Genomic DNA, 21,147 nt, shown 5'->3' with positions numbered 1-21,147 from the left:
CTTAGTTGAGTAGGTTATGCTACTTATATGACCTATGTTCATGTAAAAGTCAAGTTTTTACATAGACATTGTAAGCCTCCTTTAGTCCCTCAACTATATTTTGATTTATATGGGCCACTTTGTGATATTATAATTTCCTACTTTTTTTTTAATTTTAATTTTTTTATTCCCATGGGATCCTCACATGTTTCAAGTTGTACCTACCTTTGTAGAAGTACTTCTAAACTGGCATTGTCAGGTTAAGATGATGTAATCTCTTGTGATCATACTGATTATTATAAAATAAAATGTTTCATACAATATTACACAATTATACAGTACTGTGATTTATTCTGTTTATTATTCTGTAATGGCCCTCACTGTAGATAATACAAGAATCACTCTACTTACTTTTTAGATCTAGATTTCTGGCTCCAGCTGTGCTCTGTGTTGTGATTTTAGTGTCAATCTTTACAGTGTGTAGGTTGTTGGTATCCCTTGATATCATGACATTATGCCACTGGTTGTCATTCAGAGGTTTATTAGAACTTCCCTTGATGAGGTTGGCACCGTTTCCCAAGTCAAACACATAGTGTAAATACCTGGGAAAAGAGAAAAAATTGGAAAAGTTTCCTTTTTCTTTACATAGCAAGGGGGCAATAATTAATATGTCTGATATTTTTCTATTTGCTTGTACTCCTCAGCAGCGCTGGCTAAACCAGAGGACAACAATGAATGCCAGATGGGGAAGCAACTGTGATTCCGAGAAATTGCCACTCGTTTGGATGAGTTGAGGTGCAGTCCCAAGTTTCTGGAAAGCAACGAGCACTCCATGTACCAAGACATGCATACATACGTAGAGAGAGAGAACAAGAGGGAGGCTACAAACTAGCACTTCTTTGTGGTAAGCACCAGAGAAGTTATACCTATTATTTACTTTCATACATTTCAGCCATCTAGCTTCATCTGAAAGAAAGAGTCACAATAAAGCACATGAAGTTCAACAGGAAGAAACATTTATCCATCACATCTATCCAGTCAGAAAAAAAAAAAAAAGATTTGCATCCTAAACTTTGCCGTGTATTCTTCCTGCACACACATTTTGAATGGACTGGTTTTGCTGTTATGCTAATCCATACATACCCTTTCACTAATTCAACCACAATGAAATCATTTCCATCGCCACTGTTAAAAAGTATCAATCCATCCAGGGAGGTGGTTTTGAACTGGAAAAAAAGGTGCATAGATGTGTACGCTTGTAGCGTGGCCAGTGCAACATAACTTGCTTTTGTTTTAAAGGTTACAGGGTCTGCTATGATGTTCCTGAACCCAAATCTTGCATTTAGCTCACAATAATCGATGTCTCCATTTTTACATAAGTCAATGTATGCCATGCCATTAAATGTGAGACTCTGTAGATGCCCAATAAAATTAGAAGGCACAGAAGACAGGTAGCGCCGTTCTGTTATTATTCCTGTTTCTATGTTGTGGAATTCCAGCCGTGTGTGATCGCCAGCCATTTGACCTTTAAACAGCAACAAGAAAACACGTGTTAGTCTCTGAAAGAGGAGGTCAAAGAGCACATCATGTGATTAAGCATCTGCATCATTTCCACTCTTTTCAGAATGTGCAAGGCCAATTTCTGTCTCCAATGGGAATTCTTCCAAATTCATCTTAGTTACTGGTAAATCTAGGAGCCTTTCCAAAGCATTCAGTACATTTGGAGAAGGCCAACAGAAAAATTTCTAAACTGAAACAGTTTACCAGAGTACATTAAACTGCCAACAAAATCCCTCACTTTAGTTACACCTAACCAGATGTGGGGTTTCACTATAAGCAGGTGCAATTACTTAACATGAGGAACACAAAGGCCAATCTCAGAGCTAAACCAACAAAATCAGAGTCTCATGAAAGAGAAACAGAACAGCTTGAGGGATTTTATTCCATGTGTTTTGCTTCAATGTGCATGACTTGACCAGCAGTAGGAAGGATTCCTGTTTCAGCTGTCTTGGGGACATTATTGCCGGCCCTGCTGCAAAAAGCCCTGTGTGGCAAGGGTGAAGAGATGCTTGAGAGCAACTGGCTTTGTACCATGGGAATAAACCATGGGAGAAGGGGCAGAGCCCAAGGGATGGGCAGAGCAGAAAGCCTGCAGGAAGGGTGCATGCCAGTGTTCTGTAATCCTGGAAACAACAAGGGACTTGCTTACGTTGGAAAGGTGTCCAAAAGCAAACCCCTCAGCTGCCTTTGAGTTCTCCCTGCCATGCCTGGACCACTGCAGAGCAAGAAGCCTGAAATCTGCTGACTGCAAAGCTAATCTGGAGGAAAGGATCAGCACTGCCAGAGTACACTGCATACAGGTCAGGTAAGTTTTTAAGCTAGTTATTAAATACCTTACCCAGCACATCAAAATTGTGTTCACTGAAGAGTTTCTTTTTCTGACAGAACACCCAATTTTTTCCATGTTTATTTTAAAGAAGTAGGGCAGTATTTTCACAGGGCTGATTCATGGTCACATTGTGTGGAAAAACAGCTTCTTATTACTAATGAATTTCACCACTTAATGTACCTTTTGCAAACCATTTTGCAAATTCCCCAGTTTCTTAGCTGTTTCACGTCTCTCGTGGAATACAGAGAAAGTGAAGAGCAGACCAAGTCAGGCTGGAATAAATACTGGCATAAAACAGCTCTAATACAAATTTTCACAGTGGCAAAGCTGTTGACAAGCCAAGTTCCCTCTGTCCATCCCCAAATATTCTATTCCAAGAGAGAGTGTGAGCACTGCCCCAGGCTGGACATGTCAGAAGTGGTGCACAAAGCCTGGAGCAGGCTGACACAGCTGTACCTTTGTGGGTGTCATAAGCAAGTGTCTGTGGACATGTGTGTGACAGGGAAAAGACAAGGGAAAGAGAAATGTCAATATCTCAGATTTGCCCAGGGAGATGAATTCATGAGCAGGTTAAGTCACAGCACTGACATACAAGTACAGGCATCAGTGAAGTTACAGGGAAAATAGCTCTGTAAGTTTTAACACCATTCAGGCACAAAAACTGCTCTAATAATTTATGATAAATATTTACAAGTAGCTTACTTAGCTTTGAGATGGGTTCTGAAGGAGAACTTGTCATTGAACACCACCTGGACTCACAGGGCTGAGCACTGCAAGAGGCACCCTAAACCCCAGGGACAGCCTTGTTTCTTTGATGTTCCTGTTTCTAAACATCAGTTCTGAAGATACCACTTTCCCCCAATGTATTAAGGAAAAGTGGGTTCTTCCATGCAGTAATGAGTCAGGGAGCTGTCTTGAAAAATGCCAAATGTATAATTTTTGCTGGGACAAGGGCTGTATGTTGGATCACAGCCAAAGAGATGAGGATCAGGTTTCAGAGAGGAACATTATATATTCCAGTCTTGTATCCCTTCAGATGGCATTCCAATAATGTCATGGCAAAAATCCACCAAGCTTTGGCCTGTAGCACAATATCCCCACTACATTAAATGTATTTCTTTCTTGAGCATAGTAATAAAAAGTTCCAGAATCTGGGCTCACATCCCAACATTTCAGTTCTACAAACATGCAAACAGGACTTGAGATTTCACATAATGCTCTACAGGATTTGTAAATGCAGCAATGAAGTAAAAAAGAATGTAGTTTGTACTTACAAGGTGGATTGTGTGGGGATTTGTTGGAGCTTTTTTGGTTGGTTTTTTTTTTTTTTTTTGGTCTAGTTTTGGTTGTTTTCTTTTTTCTTTTTTTTTTTTTTTTTAAGTTGGTCAGATTTGTGGAAAAACATCATACAAAGGGGCAATTGAATTTCTGTTCATAACCATAGGCTATTCTGTTACCCAAATTTAGTGAATTTCCAATCATTTTCATTTTCTATACAATCTTAGAAAACAAGGCTTATTAGAGATGGAAATATTAAACTCTTCTGTGATGAGTAACTTCAAAACCACCTGCATGGCTTCCAATGAAAGCTAGTTGTGCCTGAATTATATTATGTATCCATGCACACATCATGCATTTGTCAAAGAGGACCAAGCACAACTCACAAATGAACAAGTGGTATTTTATAATCTGCAAAAATTAGAAAGTCAGGCTGAATTATTTAATAGATTTTCCTGCAGCTTAAGTTTTCTGGATCTGATGGGGATTCTTTCATATCTGGCACAGGAAATGGAATCAAAAAAGGAAAACAACATGTGGAAGGAGAAAGCTGGAATTTTTTAGCAGGAAGTCAGTTTACTTCCTTATTCTCCTCATAAAACTATAATAACTTTTCACATGAAAAATTAATGGGTTGTATTTTAATGAAATTTCTGACGAAGAAAAGTTTAGAACAAGCACACTTTAATCCCATAAGGCAACCCTTTTCCTATGCTTTCAGGAAATTCAAAGCAACTACATATTAAATTCTATTACACACATTTGAAATCTAATTTTGTAAAGGCTTTTAGAACACTCAGTGTTGAAAAAAACCTAAAACAACCAAAAAAACCCCACCCCCCCAAAATAAAAAAACCAAACCAAAACAAAAATTCTCACCACTTACACAACAATAAAGACTTTTTTTTGTAGGAAATGTGACATTGATGGAACTAACAGCAGATTGCCTACATTTAAAGTTCCCTCTGTTTCTTCTCATACAGCATTTTCCTCCTCACTGATGAAGGAGGCCACAGATTCAGGAATTATAGGATGTCTTTTTCCCTCCAAAATATTGGGATGAGTTTCTCCTTCTGGATTATTAACATTAAACATTTGTGCATTATGCAAATGCAGACAAGTTCCAGCTCGAAGAACTGAGAGGGAATTCAAGTCAACTGGCCATTTTTGGTTGTACATACTGGGTTGTGGAAAGAATACAAATGTTGCACCAGAAAGCTGGACCCAGGTTATCCTGCAGTATTTGTAAATTAGAACTCTGGCATGAGGAGTCCAGGAATTGTGAATTTGGATATTGCATAGGATTTTGATCTAAACTATTTTTTCTATATTAGGATCTGTCTTGAGTAGCAGTTGAAGCAGCAAGATTATAATATTTATTGGTATACTTCCTCCTATACTATCGAAAAGAAAATAAATTAATAAGGCCATCTGTATTCTTGAGAAAATGACCCTAGGCATCATAACATACACAGACTTCAGTGCTGGAAGATATATTGGTAATTTCTGATTCTAGAAAATATGTTCTTGCAACTATATGAATTATTTTCCTACCAGTGACAAGACCCTCAGTGTTCGGTTGAGGTGAAAAGGGATTATTAAAGAAGTTACACTCCTCTTTAAAAAAAACAACAACAACAACAACAACAAAAAAAAATTAACTTGTTACTATTTTAACAAAGCTTAAAACCAATGATAAAAGTTGTTTAATGCTACACAAAACCAAAGAATAATTCTAAATAGCTAACAAAAATTTTAGGCACATTCTTCTGTGCAAGGAATCAGGGCTAGAAGCCAGATAAGCTGCTATTAACAACATGCATGTGAACATTGTCTTGTACAGGGCAAAATCAATGTGTTCTCTATTAGCATTTCTGATCATATAAATACAGAAACACATTTCTATTCATCTGCTAACATGGCTGCCATTTTTTTTTCTCCCACCCCAACTGCTATTTTAGTATTTGAGAAAAACACGCTGCCTAATATATAATTATTGAGGACAGCTGATGCAAGATTCAAATCACAGTAGAATATCCTTCAAATGTTTATTAAACTCTTTCTTCCAGCAGTGACTTAGAGTTTAGCCCTAACAATGTGTTGCCAAAAGCATTTTGCTTGCCTTCTCGTTAGTGATGTACTAAATTACTTCTCTCCAATCACTGTATATAAACATTCATTTAAGTCAGCACGAAGGTTTTCATTAATTTCAATAGCAACCTTAGAGCAACATTAATAGCAAGGGTAATAACACACTTCTTGTACCAGCATTCTAAGATGCATAACATGAATTTGGAATCTTACCCAGGAAAAAGGAAAAAAAAGCACGTTTCTCTCAGATAAAGCCATTTTGCTTCTGTATAATTTTTTTGGTTTTGTTTTTATTTTGCCTTGTGTTTCCCCCTCCCAGCACCACAGAATCATGGAACCCCAGTGCCACAGTACCTGTCACGGCCTGCTGGTCATCCACCATTAACTTTAAACCTTTTCCTCGCCGCACCACACGCACTGTGTGCCACTCATTATCATTGAGGTTATAGCCAGCAAAAAGGGTTTCTGGGCCTTTGCCTGTAGGACATGCCAAACAGTCATTATGCAATCTTTAAAGCAGTTTACATGCGAACCTCACAGAGAAAGAGAGAAACAGAGAGACTGGCTGGGCAAATGTTAAAACTCACCAAAAGTCACATCAAGCAAGAAAATTACCAAGTATAAGCAAAACATAGAGTTACTATGTACTGTATACTACAGAACTATTAAATTAAAACACTTCTAATGTCTATTCAGCTATGTAAACACATTGTGTATGCACCAGGTTTTCATAAATAGGCACAGTCAACATGGATTTAATTGTTCACTTTTCAATCTTATATGAGCCTTTAAGAAATAGGATTACTGAACCAAAAGAACTTCCAAGTACGCATTTACAAGACTGGATTTTTAAAATGCTCCTTTATTAAAAATAATTTGGTGGAAAATAAAAAGTGGTAAGTGTGTGTGCATGTGTTATATTTTTTCTTAATCTATCTCAATTTCTCTGTTTGTTTAGCTTCTGTTTATTAGGACTTCTTAGAACATTATCTATTACCTCATCTAGATGACTTGCTACTATTCAGAATCAGTACCTTCTGCTGTCAGTAGATCTTCAAACCATGCTTTCCTTTTTCATTTCATGGATATGGGTTTTTTGTTTTTTTTTTTGAAATCTGCTATTTCTCAGCAGTACAGCAAACACTTTTTATGCAAATTCTATATATAGCACAATGTACTTGTGCCAACCAAAGTATTCACAAACCTAGGAAAAAAGATACCTTTAATGCCCAGGAAAAGATTTCTTATAAGAAAAAGATTATGGATGTTGTGCCTTGCACTGTTGACCAAGAGAGAAAGAAAAGCCCTGAGTTTGTACTGTCATTGATATGAATAGATGATAGACCAAGCGCTGCATGAATAGATCAAAACTCATGTGGTGACTGTCCAAAAGGCAAAGATAATCTACAATAAAAAAAAAAAATTACATTGTTGTAAAACAGAGACCTCCCTAGCGTGTTTTTCAGTTCCTGCGGCAGAATAAATGTTGCTGATAACTTAAAGTTGTCAGTTAAATTCTGGACTCTGTGCAAAAGAGAAACAGAGCCCCTGCAGCTGGTCCAGAGGAGGGCTACAAAGATGATCAAGGTACTGGAGCATCTCTCTGATTAGGAAAGGATGAAGGACTGGGGCTGTTCAGCCTTGAGAAGGGATGACTGAGAGGGAACCTCACCAGTGTCCATGAATATCTACAGGGAGGGACAAAAGGATGGACCAGGGTCTGCTCAGAGGTGCTGGGCAGTGGGACAAGGGGCAACAGGCAGGAACTGAGGCTCAGGAAGTTCCACCTGAACATCAGGAAGAAGTTCCTTACTGTGCAGGTGAGACAGCACTGGAACAGGTCACCCATGTAGGCTGTGGATTTCCCCCTCCATGGGGATATTCAAGAACTATCTGGACACACTCCTGTGCCATGTGCTCCAGGACAAAACTGCCTGAGCAGGGAGGTGGGATCAGATGCCCCACTGTGGTTCTTTCCAGCATGACCCATCCTGTGATTCTGTATAAGAGACACATTATAAGATAACTTTTGACACAGAAACATTAGGGTTACCCTGAGTCAGACCATTACCTCCACTGTGCCCTGCCAGGTGACTCTATCCCATGTGTCAGTCTTGCTCTGAAAGGGACACACAACTAGCTCTGAAACTTTCCCACTTTTCTCTTGGGATTCTGTTCCATCCAGCACAGGCTAACTGTGATGGGTGAGATCTGTTAATAAAATCAAAGCCTAAAAATCAAAGCCTGTCTGACTTCAGAACTACACAGAAAGAAAAGGACACTAAGATCTTGATGAAACTGTTCAGCATATTGGACAGTTTTCATCTCAGATATTTTCCATCTTCTGTCAGCAATTTTTAAATTGCTGCTGGTTTATTGCCCTGCTTTAATATGCAACCTTTGTTATTTTGGGCATGCCAAAGGATCTCCAGGAACAAAAATGCAAAGCAAAGGCAGTGACAGTCTCATAACACTGTTTTTATGTGTCTGTGTTGACACCAAGCTAGCAAAGGTGTTCAAACCCAGCAGAAGCAGATGATTGGGGTCAACTACATGAATCATTCTGTTCCTTAAATGTTTGCTTTCTTTGACAAGAGAAAGACCAGTTTTGCAGAAAGCTTAAGTGAATAATATTCTCTTTGAATGTGCTGATATAGATGCAGTGACTAAAACCTTAAGCAATTTATTTTAAGCACTTCAGTGGAAGCAATTCTACCTAGATTTGGAGACAACGGATGGATTTTTTTTTTTTTTTAAAGCTGAAATAACATGAGAAAAATCTTAGTGAGAGTCATTAAGCCTGCCTAGGCACACACCCTTTAATAATATCGTAAACATATTCATACTTATTTGTTAGTCCAACTTTTTTCTTTTTTAATTTTTAAAGTAGTTCAACCACTTAGTCTCCATTATCTTGCTTCATATCTCTAAAAGACCTAAAAGCATATGCAATTTTAATTTACTCTCACATTAACAACCCTCTATAGTGTCTCTTTCGTGCAAAGGTGCCTCAGTGTATGCTATTATCAAATCCAACTTGGCTGCTCACATTTACAGGCAAATCTATCTATTCTATTTTAATGGCTGGGGACTTGTAAACTCTTCCTGTTGTAAAATTAAATGTGTGCTTTCCATCAGTCTATTTCCCTTGCAAGAGTACTCAGAGTAAAAAAATCAGGTCAGAACTCGGTGAAAGCTGCCTGTTCCCACTGCACACAATCCAAGAGAGGATTAAGGGGACCCCCGGTGAAAGGGCTCTGAAAAGGACAAACCTTGGTATGACACACCATGGGAGCAGTGCACTGAAAAGAGTCCTGGCCTTGGACAAACTACCCACTTGCATGGGAAAGAGGCCTTTCCTTCCTGGGTCTGATCTCTAACAGAGAAAAAGGGCTTTTGATTTGTCACAGAGGGTACAAAAAAACTACAAAATAGCCAGGCCCAGTGCCCAGGGACTGTGTATCTACCTGTCCCATCACAGTGCTTCTCTGCAAAGTAGGACAGTTTTCCATGGCAGCTGAAGAGGGAGATAAGAAAGGAGGAATGCTCAACATTCCTGTGCTAATGCAGTGCTTGGGCTGCTTCCTGGCCAAGGACATGCTTTCACACAGAAAAGCAGCAAATATGATTGTAAGCAGAGTATTTGGGAGAAAATTGTCTAAATGCCTAAACACAAAACCGTGTAGGAATCCATTGATACCACAAGACTACCACAACTGCAGAAGAAAACTCTTAACATACCCTGTTAAATGTCATTGGTCAACCCCAAGCATAGTTCATATTAGTGCTTTCCTCACTGATTTTCAAATGTATTGACCTAAAATTAATTTAAACATCATATTGAGATCATACAGAGTCTTTTTCTGCCCTGGTTATCATTCTCATGGTGAATCTACTATAAATCTATATCTACTAAATCATTGGCTCTCCAGTCTTGTTCTGACTTTACACTGATCTGACTCCACTTAAATCACACCAGCAGAAAGTGCTCTTGAATGAGTGTATTTAAATAAGAATTGGCATACTTCCACCTTTTATTTTTTGTCAAGGGGTGTTCTGGGATTTAAAAAACCAAATTGTTCTATATCTCCCACAAGAAGAAAAGCAAGAGCCCCAATTAAAAGAATGGGTGCATATATATAAAATTTTGTTTTACGTGGACTGCTACTATTTTTCCAAACTTACGTCCCTCCACTCCTATTTCCCATACTGTCCTTCCCCTGGAACTCACGTGTCTCTTTCTAGACAGGACATGGTTATTTTGCTTCACACACCCAGCCAGCACTGGCTCACTTTCTGAGCTACTGTTTCTCTCAGATACTAAAACCTTAATCATAAACCTTTTCTTTCTGAGACAAGATGCAAACTGGAAAAAAAAATCCATTTACTATCTCCTCTTGCTTAAGTATTAAATTTATTATCAACATCTAGGTTCAGCTCTTTTCCTATTTTTAAAGGCTTAAATTACCACCATATTTTATGCATCCTTAGAGAAAATGGAGTGTAGCAAATAAAAGATGCACTGTCACTTTTATGGCTACCATGGTTTGCTCAGAGTCCATCATGCCAGTAAAATTTCCACATCCATTTAAAAGCAGATAATTGCTTGTACAAACACCTTTTTTCAAAGCAAAATGCAGACTGTGCAGTCAGTCAATATAGGTACAAATCTTGATGGTGCAATTCATTATGAGCTAAGAGATATAAAGCCCTAAATATTCCCAGTTATGTTTACTCTGGCATTCAAAGCTGAGCTTACTTTGTTGTCAGCACCTCAGCTGGAACTTAACAGCCTTTCAAAGTTAAAGGAATAAAGTATGAACCTCCCAAAGGGGAAAAAAAAAATCTAATTTCCATCATGCTGAATATTCTAAATGTTCTTTGGAGATTCCTATTCTCTATACTACCTTGTGAGGAGCTTATTCAGCCTAACTCAAGCGCTGAAGATTTGCTGAATTCCAACAAGTCAATCAATTAACTTTAATAAGCGCAACTTTTCCTCTTAGAGATATCTATCCTACGGTACTTAATGTTTTTAACCAACTACTTGAACTAAACTGATTTTTGAAAGAAGATACTAGCTCTTGCATTGTACCAAAACATGTTCAAAATGAGTTGTCTGAATTTGTTTCTCACAATGCATAAGGCATATACCAAAATGCTTCGAGCATTCAATTCTGCCATCAAAATAGATAAGAAATATAGAAAGAGGCACTGTAAACAGAGACTAGCAAGGGAGACTGGGTGGTTCAGTGAATGCTGTACTAACCAGTGGAACCCAGACAAATGACTACTATTTATTTATTAGTCAGCAAAAGAAAGATCAGTGTTTTCAGCCTGGTTTGCTGATAGAAAATTGTGCATAGTGCAGCTATCAGTAACAAGACAAAAAGACATTTGGACAAGAAGACAAAACCCTGGAATCTATTCAGTTAGTAGAGAAAGTTACTTGAGGTCAGGGTTGTCAAGACTTCAGCTAAAATTATAAATATTTTAGGATTCAGCTTGCTATGTATAGACAGCTGTGTGGCTCTGAGAGACAGCTCAGAGTGTCATTGTAAATACCTGGTGCACAACAAGAGGACTCTGTGCCATCTCAGTTATCCTGCTTCCAGAGTAAATTTAGCATGCCTCTAATCCAGGCTTCTAGATTCCAGCACTCAGCCAGACTCACAGTCACTGAGCAAACCTCACGAGGCATCTGCATTACCAGGCTGCAGCACAAAAGGTTCAGGAGAGGTTCCTCCAGAGCAAGGACAGAAACACAAGACATACAGGGTAAGGCATCTTAACCTTCACTGTCCTTCCTGTGGCTGGCTACAGAAACGTTGCTGGTCTTCCAAAACACTCATTAGCACAGCTGAGCTTAAAAAGTCAATTAATGTAGTGAATCAACTGTGTTTTAAATGACTGTGCTGGTGTCATCCCAAAATTCCCTTGGCTAAATATGTTTCTTGCCAACAGAAAAGTCTCATTGCCTGTTAAACATCAGAAATGTGTATCAGGTTATCATTTACAGCTAATTGATAGGTAAACTTGAAAAAAAATCTAACTGCAAGTTAAAGAAATTTTGTCCACTTTATTTTCTCCCCAGCAGACTCATATGGAAAATTCCACAAGAATAGCACATTCACTGAATTGTATCAAGAAAAACATATCAATCTTGCATAGCTTGATCCAAATGCTTCAGCCCACAATAGTTTTATTATAGGCAAAATTGCTTTTGGCAATTTGGGTAATGTATTGGCAGTTAAGGATATTTTTATCCCTTTTTTTTTTAAAACAAAATTTGACATTTCTGAAATCAAAATGAAGGAGATTGGAGCTGCTAATATCATCCATCAGCCTTCATTGCAGCTGTACAACAGATTCACTCATATTCCTTAGAATAACAGGAATATAATATTAAATATTTCCATCTAGGCATATCTATATTCCTACATTTCTCTCTACAGAAATGTAGAAAGCTAAACAAGATACTTTTGAAAATTCTACTGGCTTCCCTTACATGGCTAAACTACAAACAGACTGCATTTAATGTTGATCTAGCTCACTAGCAATGAGAAACAGCATACACCGTGAATTCACTGGGGAAGAAAAATCCATGGAAGAATATAAAAATAACCAATCCAGAAACCAAGCACCATATCCAGTTCTGAGGGCACAGAGTTTTCATTTGTCTGGTTCTTTTCTCTAAATTTGCTTCCCTGACCATGGTCTGAGTTGCCGTGCATTTTCCTCCTCCCAGCTTTGTCTTTCTTTTGGAAACTGTTTAATTTAGGGTGCAATATCACACATACTCATCCATTTATCTTCTCTTAAGCTGTGATATATTCACTGTGACACAGCTGATGTCTAAACAGAGCCAGTGGATCCAGGTGGGAAGGCAGAACACAGGCAGAGCTATTGGACTAAATTAAATCTAAGGATTCTGCCAAGAGAGGTGCTGCTGATGAGCCACTGTCTTGTGAAAGTCTATTCTCTACAAATAGAACCAGTACTCAATTTCAGCAAGACGGAGAAAGAAAGAAAAAACATCAGAAAGCAGTAAACTTTAGAGTTGCAAGTCCTGGCCTCTAGAATTCCCTGCTAGACCAAAGGATTCGTAGAAGACAGACATATGCTCTCAAAAGTGTGCCTTGGTTATCAATAATTGGGTCTATTCTAATCTGAACTGTATTTCCTGAAACAAAAGGGGGTTGAAGTTGCAATTACAACTCTCTGTGAACTCAGAGCACATGAGAGGATAAAACTGATCTTGTTACTGCTTTATGACCCATCTTAGAGACCTCTCTCAATGTATAACTTAAAAACTTATGGCTTAAAATCAGTCGCATTTTAATTTAGTTTTGTAACTCATCTATCTAAGCAAGTGTAACACAAACAGCTCTAAGACATGTAGTTTTCCTTTTTCTTGGAAATAATGAAAGAAAAGTATCTTTTAAAAGCAGCTAAACCCAGTAATCAGCTAGATCCCTGTTTTTTTAATGAGTGCAGTTTCTCTTTCATACTGTTCTCTGAGGATTGTGACTATCAGAAAATGTGCTAAAGGTACTAAACGTTGTATGAATCTACCCCAAAGCCCTGAACTAAAGCAAAGTCAACGAGCATGAAAAAATATGGTTGTTGCTTTGTCAGCTCACTGCTGAATGCTCTGAGACATTTTCAGAAACCATGGTGAACCTGACAATTGACTTTGCTGTAGGTGAGGTGAGCGTGAACTTTCAATACCTGGCAGTCCTATGCTAATTTAAAGAAAACTGGAGTGCAAGATTATTTACTCTGTATTTACTCCAGGTAAAGAAATGTGCACTTGCAAAAATTGTGCAGCTTTACAATCACACTGTAAGGTCACATCCTGCCTTGGATCAGGCTAAATGTTTTAAAGTGCACTCAAGACTTATCAGGGTAAATTGGAATTCAGCAGATTCAATTCCAAAAACTACTTGTCTGGCTTTAGTAAATCTTAATTTGTTTTCACATTAACCTGACATGGCTGCTATAATGAAAAATTCCACAGATTTTAAGCTGAATATGTTTGAGCATTTTGTTTTAAGTCAAACTTAACACAAACACTTTCAAGTCAATACCTTTGACTCCATTTGACTAAGCTACTGCTGGACATTAGGAAAGCAGCAATTTCACAAGCCTTCTATCCCATTTAATAACTGAATTTATTCTTTTTTTAAATATCATCTACCATAAGCTTGCATATTGCATGAAGAAGAAAATGGGAAATTTTAATCCCTTTTAAAGACTGAAATTATCCCATGGATTTTTGAATTACACTGAGCTTTCTAATTATGAAAGCTTATTTTAATGAAAATTCTTTTTAGGTCTTATTTAATAATAACTTTGTAAAACTGATGGAGAAAAGAATGGCTAATTCATCTGGAGTTACTAGTTACTTCTAGAGTTATTATTACTTTTCCCCCCTCTATAAAGAGAATAGGATTGAAAATCATGAGAAATGATGTGGGAACTTAGGAACTCCGATGTAAAATAGTATTAAAACTAACATTAAATCCCAATTTTAAGCAATATTGCAATTCATTTTTTTAAAAAGTAAATATACATTGTTCAGCTGTTACTTCAATGGCAGCCAGAATCTCTAATATTCGTTATTTCTGTATAAATTCAGAGTTTTATAAATACTACTAATTTTTGAGATGTGGCTTAAAGTAGGGGAAAACAGCAATCCTAAGATAAATTGAAGTTAAGTTTCTCCTTTCCCAAGAAGGGTTTGATTTTTACTTCAGACTCATTATTCTGATCTTGACTACCAAACCAAAAGACCCAAACCTTAAAAAACACAGAGACAGAAAGATACATGTCTTGTCATGGATTTCCAGGAGCAGCAAGAACATTCTTCTAAGTTTTTTCAAAAGAATGGACTGTGCTACACCTGATAATCTCCATTTCCTTAGACATCATCTCTACAAGCTATTGCTCAAATAAGGTCCCCTGAGCTTCCAGGGGAATTTTGCTGCCTCCTCTGAGCCCAAGAGATCTGGAGGAGTTCTGACTTGGAAGAAGGATTTCACAGTAAGATGGCTACCTGAATAACTTTTATAATGTGGACCTTAATCCGTGTCATTCAGCTGATAACCAAAAAACGACTGAGAGCCAAAGGTGCTCCAGGCAAAGATGCAGCAGATCTCCAAGTGTACCCTTAGGAGCCTGAAGAACCTGTGCTACTTCTTTCCACTTACACCAGTGAAGTAAAAATAACCTAACTTACAGCAATCTTTGTAGGAAAAGTAGGCACACATTTTGATTATTTCATTTTTTTTTCACTGCGAGAATTGGAATGTTTGTTGTACATTGGCTAGATTATAAGTGACAACAGGAAAAAAAAAGAAGAAACAGCTTTGCCACATTAGCCTTTCTGACATTGATATTGACTGTGCCCATTTATATCAAAACCATGGCTGTCAAAACTCGTTACATTTTTAAATATAAGCACAACTTAAGTATGCTTATCCATAATTTACCTTTTTATAGAAAAAAAATTATCTTTATGTTTAGTTAAATTAACATAACAGAAAAAAAACCCATTTAATATTTCCTTTTACCCTTATATCTTGCACAATGTTCTTAAGAATAAGCAGATTGGAAACTAGCTGGCATAGAAAGGAAGAGAATTTGGACTGTGACTTTATTTTAAGAATAGGCTCCTCTTAATTTACAGGTGTCTTCATCCCAAAAGCAGTTGTTATAAAATAGTTACAACTAAATCTCACACTCATATCCTTTTTTTTTTTGTAATTTAAATGCTAAATTATAACATTTTGCCTAATTAAGAATAATGAGAATAATATTTAAAGGTTTATTATTATTGATTATTTAACTGTTTTAAAATATTTTTATAATCATCATGGTTCAAAAAGCACAATTTCTTAACACTGCTTATTCTTGGATACTTCTAGGCAGACATGAGTCAAGGAAGGAGGACTAAAATAGACATTTCAGATTGTTTTCAGAAATCACAAATGGATGAATACAAAGGCTGATCCCTGCTCTATGATCAGCCTCCACTGACTTTTGATACTCTTGCATGCCTGAGTAGAAAAGCATAGCTTTAGTACATGGAATTGCTTCTAACATTGATAGAATCTCTCCAGTGTTCTTGTGCCATTTATCATCTCTTTAGGGCTGTGCTCAGCATCAGCAAGTGACAATTTTTTATGAAACAAAACAAGTAAGCTTCTTGACAGAAGTGCCTACTTGCACTTTCTTAAGGTGTGCTCTGTATCTTGATTTATGGCAATTTTAGGGAATCAAGAATCCGTGTTGCTGACTTTCAGAGGTAGTGCTGCTCTTATTCACAGCCAATTATCTCCTCAGCTGGGTTCCTAAGTGTCTTGTATCATGTCAGTGGTGGTGGCAGCTGTCTCCTGCTAGCTGGAGATGTGAGAAAGCTTCTTCCCCCCAGAGCAAACGGTGTGGTCCTTTCCTCCCAGGAGACAGCACACTTGTTTTCAGGCTGCTGAAATGTTACACAGCAAAAACTGCAGAGACAGTTCAAAGTATACCAGCAACCACAACAAAAGTTCAGTAGGTAATTTTCTCCGATATTCAACAATTGTGCTTAAATTTTGGTAAAGCTGTAACTCCCTCAATGGCAGCGAGCATGGTTGCTATTTTTCACTTCTGATCCAATTTCCACAAGTCATATATAAACAGTTCATGGCATGTAAGTGAAAGATGGAATTGTTGACTTACCTATTTGAGCTTTCTTTTCCAGACAGATTTTACTACTAGTGAGAAATGCCTTAATTTGCAGAGTCAGAGAGCAACTGTTAACTAATGATATTTTATTTCTACATACATGCACTTCACTCCCTGGAGGAAAATCTCACAGAATATAAAATGAGTGAGAAATAATACCAAAGAATTAGTATAAGCTACATGAACCACAGCTCCCTTTTTCCTTTAATTGATTTTTCTCATTCCATGTCTTGGTCTTCATCTTGTGTCTTGTTGCTTCAAGACTGCCTAGACAAGTAACTGCTGAAGAATTCCTTGCAGACTTCCCAAAGGGGACTGCATCTCACAAAGCCAACTTTATCTTGATGTCTCAGCTCAACAGAGCAATATCTCCTTTGAAGTGACTTGTCTGATGGATTGAGGCCTAGAAATCAGCTGGAAGGGAGCATAAGTTAACCTCTTGACATGTCATCCAAAAAAAGTAATGTGCTTGGATGGAAATTTCAACAGCTACCTGAATATAATTCATTAAAGTTATTGTCAAGAAGAGATAATAAGGAAGCAGTTATGTGGTTCCAGTAATAAGCTACTGAGTGCTTAAAATGTTATGATCGATGTTTCATGCATTTTAATAGACATAAATGCAAAATGTGCTAGATACAGAGTAAGTGCTTTTAATATAAGTAACTGCTCATCAGTGACATGCACTGGGTAGATGTTTTTAATGTTATCAGCTCTTCAAAAAAAGCACATTGAGAAATGAATTACTGTTCTTATAACATTAATGAAGAATAATGTTGTAGCTGAGGGCTTGCTAGGCTCCTTCATCAAGACTGAACTTATGAAATGCTGCCTTGCTGAAGAGGAGTGAAGCAAGGATAAATGAGGCACCTTTCTGAAACAGCCAGGGAGCCATTAGTAAAACTAATACATACTTACACAAAGGTTTTTGCAGATACAGTAAAGGAGGGGCCATCAAAATGCCACAGATGACTCAGAAACCAGAATCTGTGAACTTGTATTTGTGCAAATAGGTGGACACCTCAATTTCTGTGCTACATATGAAAAGGACAAAAGCTCTATGCCCATGTGCTGTTCTCTACTGTCTATAATCAGATTTCCCTGATCTTAGTGCTGAAAGAGTAAGATAATTCCTTACCGGGGATTTATTCCAGACTTCCAGCAGAACAAATATAGAAATGTATCAAATCAATTTTGATTTATGCAAAATTTTAGTTTGGCACCCTTTTCAATTTTTTTTCTTCGATTGAAGAAGAGGGAGCCAAACATTTCCTAAGCAGCTTGGCTCTCCTCATCAGACAAAGCTGAGAAATAGGATCAGATCTGACTCTCACTGAAATTAGTTGCACTTTTTTTTGATCATTTAGAAGTAGTATCTATTAATATGAGAGGGACAGGCAGAAACTTGGCAATTCCCCTCAACATATGCCAGACCTGCTGCAATGCTCACTGGCTGTGCTAGGGAGAACCAGACACCCCATTCCAATTTTACTCTCTTTGACTCTGTTTCTCCTTTCCCTTTTTTCCTACCAAATCCATGTCCATTCTATTAAAAAAAAAAAATCCCAAACACCTATTCTATGATGAGTTCCTTACAAGTGTGTATTAGGACAGAATGGCAGCTGTGAGCACGTGTTGTGCTGACCAGAAAAGCAGTATCCACCTGCAGAGAGATGGCAATTTGGTTGGTTTTCCTTGCAAAGTTCTTGAGATAACACAGCACCACTGAATTACTATGGCTTTGTTATTGGAAAAAGACCAATTCACTTACTTAATAAATTTAAATGCTTTCTGAACTAAACTATTCATGATTTTAGTATCTTTAACACAGATTTTTTAAAAAAAAAAAAATAACCAACTAATTTTCCATTCCCTGAAAATAAGTCTTTAGACTGTAGTATCAAAATAGAAAGACTGGAGTGTTTCTCCATAGAATTTTCATTTATAAGCACTTCTAAATGTTTTCTGCACACATATTAATAAATATTCCTCTCAAGAGCATTATATCTTAGAAACAGAGTCCTAAGAAACAAAGGCAGAAAAAGGAAATAAAGGTGTTTATACATGAAGTCTGATGGTATTTTTAATCTGTGTATAAATTTAGAAATATCATCAACTCACCAATGCTGAATTACTGTTATTTTTTCTTAATACTGAATGCCAACAATGAATTTCTTTTTTAAGGAGCCACAGACCAAAATTTCTGGCCAGAAAGCTCTTATTATTAAGTAAAAAAATAATAAATTCACAATGCCTAGTGAATATAGAAGAGCCATCTTAATTAATGGCTTACCCTAATTTGACTTGATTTGTCAGTTAATCAAGAAGGTTTTTTGAGAAATTGTTGAAATATTTGCTTGTGTCATCTGCTGCCATCTGTGTCTTAACGCTCTAATTTTCATGCAATCTGATGACAAAGTTTAGAATGACTGTATACAACCCAGTTGATGACAGATTTATATTTTTTTTTCAGCCTAGTGTTTCTCTGAGTCTGTGATTACTTTCACTAGCAATTTCCTGTTGCTCTCAATACAGGGTATAAACTAGTGATGAAATAATTAGGGAAAGAAGTTGCAAATTAAGCTGGGAAATGGTACATAAGACCAGCTAGTTCAGCACTGTGCTTTGAAGAGCAGCACAGAAAAGCAGAACTGCTCTGCAGTAATTACTACTCTAATACAGTCACAGCTTCCAGTAATGGCCATGTTTGGGACTTCTGGAGCTGCAGAAACAGCCTTATCTCAGAAAGCCCTTGATGTATTTCCATTTCATTTAAAAAATCAATTTATTACCCTCCTGCTGCTTCCTATGGCTGTATAATCATATATTTATAAAAATACATTCATATTCTCTCAGGTATTTTTTTTCCCTAGCAAGCCCAGCTGCCCCATGTAGGAAAGCTAATCCATCCTTGTAATCCTCCCTGCTGCAGTGCCCTGTGTTTTCCCCATTTAAGTTAATCATGAGGAATGGGAATGGAACACATGGAGTGTTCAGGAAGGGATAAGCCATGACTGCATAACAGCAAAACGCTGCTTTCTCTCCTGGTCTTACCTCCTCTCCCCACAGCTACTCCCATCCACTGGGATTTCTGGTCACTTTGAGCACTGAACTGTATTCTGAGAGCTATTTACAATGGCTGCACAATTTCCTCAGCTCAGTGCCACCACACTCCTTTTCTTAGCTGGCATCATTACGGTGATTTTTTTCTAGCATGAATTACCTTGTGTGTATTGCTGTTTAATTCCACCTACCACTTAACCAGTCATTCAGCATTTTGGAGCCCCTCAGAAAATCCTCAAGCACAGCATTTCATTTGATTTTCTTAAATAATCCCCTTGCATTTTCCAATAATATCACCTCAGCGTTCATCTTCAATCACTCATGAATATGATAGCAGAAATTCCTGTGAGAACAGGTGGGAGCAGAGCTTTGCTGTGGAATGACTGTCATGGCAGCCCAGTTCACTAATATGAATGACATTACATTAGCTTTCATATATTCTTCTCCAGAAGAAAATATTATTCAATTCCTTTGCTATTACTGATTAGAACAGGAGTCCTTATTATCCCTGCAAGATTTGTCTGTAACACCCACTTTCTGTCATGGAAAAAAAAAAATTGTGAGGATAATTTAAATCACCAGTCCTGAAATGTGATTAAGTCATCTTGCTTCTCAAAAGCCAAAGGAAGAAAACATAAAAGTAAAATAAGAGAAATTTAGAACCTGCTTTACATGAAAAACTTACTTTCAAGTGCTTCTTCCCATTAAAATATTTAAAAGGCCTAGTCTACTTCTTCTGAAAAGTCCTTTTATGAAAGATTTGCCAGGACCAGTATGAGCTAGACACACATAGCTCCCTTGCATATAAATCAGGATTTATTAATTCAAGACAGCCTATTCTTACAGACCCAGCACATCCTGGAGGCTGCCTTGTCCCTGTTGGTAACATGAGAGGCTCCGTGCTTGCAGCAATCTCTGCTTTCCTACCCTCCAAGAGTCCTCTTGTCATGTTTAGTGTTTTAGAGGATCTCCCACTCCCCTTTCAGAGATCAGAGGGAACAACTTCAGCCCAATTCAGGCTGTTCCCTTGGGCTTTGCTTGTGAAACTTTGGCAGCATTCCAGACCTCAGAGCCCATTGATACATAACCACACCGTGGCCCTGACTCAGATAGCCCCACATATCCCCCAAACTGACAACTATCTACATATGGCATGGCAAAAATTAAAGTCTACTCTGAAATATCACAAATGGAAAGTCTATTCTCAGTAATCTTAAAGGAGTTTCTGAAAAAAATTCAAGTAGGAGTGCTAAAAAAATCTTTACTTGAATGTAAAACTAATGATTTTTCACCACCAATTAGGGCAAGTAATTTTCAAATTTACATAAATAGCCTTCTGTTTAAGCTTTTACTGTTGCCAGTGCACAGCAGACCACTGTGCCTTGAGAAAGCCACAGTTATATTATTGTATATTTGATTAGTGAGGGCCCTGTTAAACCAGCTTTAGCTTTAAAATACCATGAGTAGAATGTGTGACTTAAAAAGACAAAAGTAATATGGGTGAAGGGGTGAAAAGACAGGAAAGAAGCACACACACAAACAAACATCTGTTTTCTAGTAAGAGAACTTGAAATCATAGTTTACTGACAGCCTGCCAGGAGACTAATGGCAATTTG

The 21,147-nt window shown here is 37.5% G+C and overlaps 1 protein-coding gene across 29 annotated transcripts in view; it reads right to left on the bottom strand.

Annotated features, from left to right (window-relative positions):
• Positions 1–21,147, bottom strand: part of NRXN1 (neurexin 1) — a 678,846-nt gene that overhangs the window by 357,669 nt on the left and 300,030 nt on the right. For all 29 annotated transcript variants that reach the window (XM_054514185.1, XM_054514186.1, XM_054514193.1 and 26 more), the window contains 3 exons: positions 6,092–6,214; positions 1,123–1,504; positions 391–581 (listed from right to left, as the gene is read on the bottom strand). In XM_054514185.1, coding sequence (XP_054370160.1) covers positions 391–581; positions 1,123–1,504; positions 6,092–6,214 — 696 coding nt within the window. The remainder of the gene's footprint in view (positions 1–390; positions 582–1,122; positions 1,505–6,091; positions 6,215–21,147) is intronic.

Source organism: Molothrus ater, chromosome 3, assembly GCF_012460135.2.
Source record: "Molothrus ater isolate BHLD 08-10-18 breed brown headed cowbird chromosome 3, BPBGC_Mater_1.1, whole genome shotgun sequence".
NCBI classification, from domain to species: Eukaryota; Metazoa; Chordata; class Aves; order Passeriformes; family Icteridae; genus Molothrus; species Molothrus ater.
Note: the sequence above shows the minus strand (reverse complement) of the source record. Positions and strands in the feature narration are given on the sequence as shown.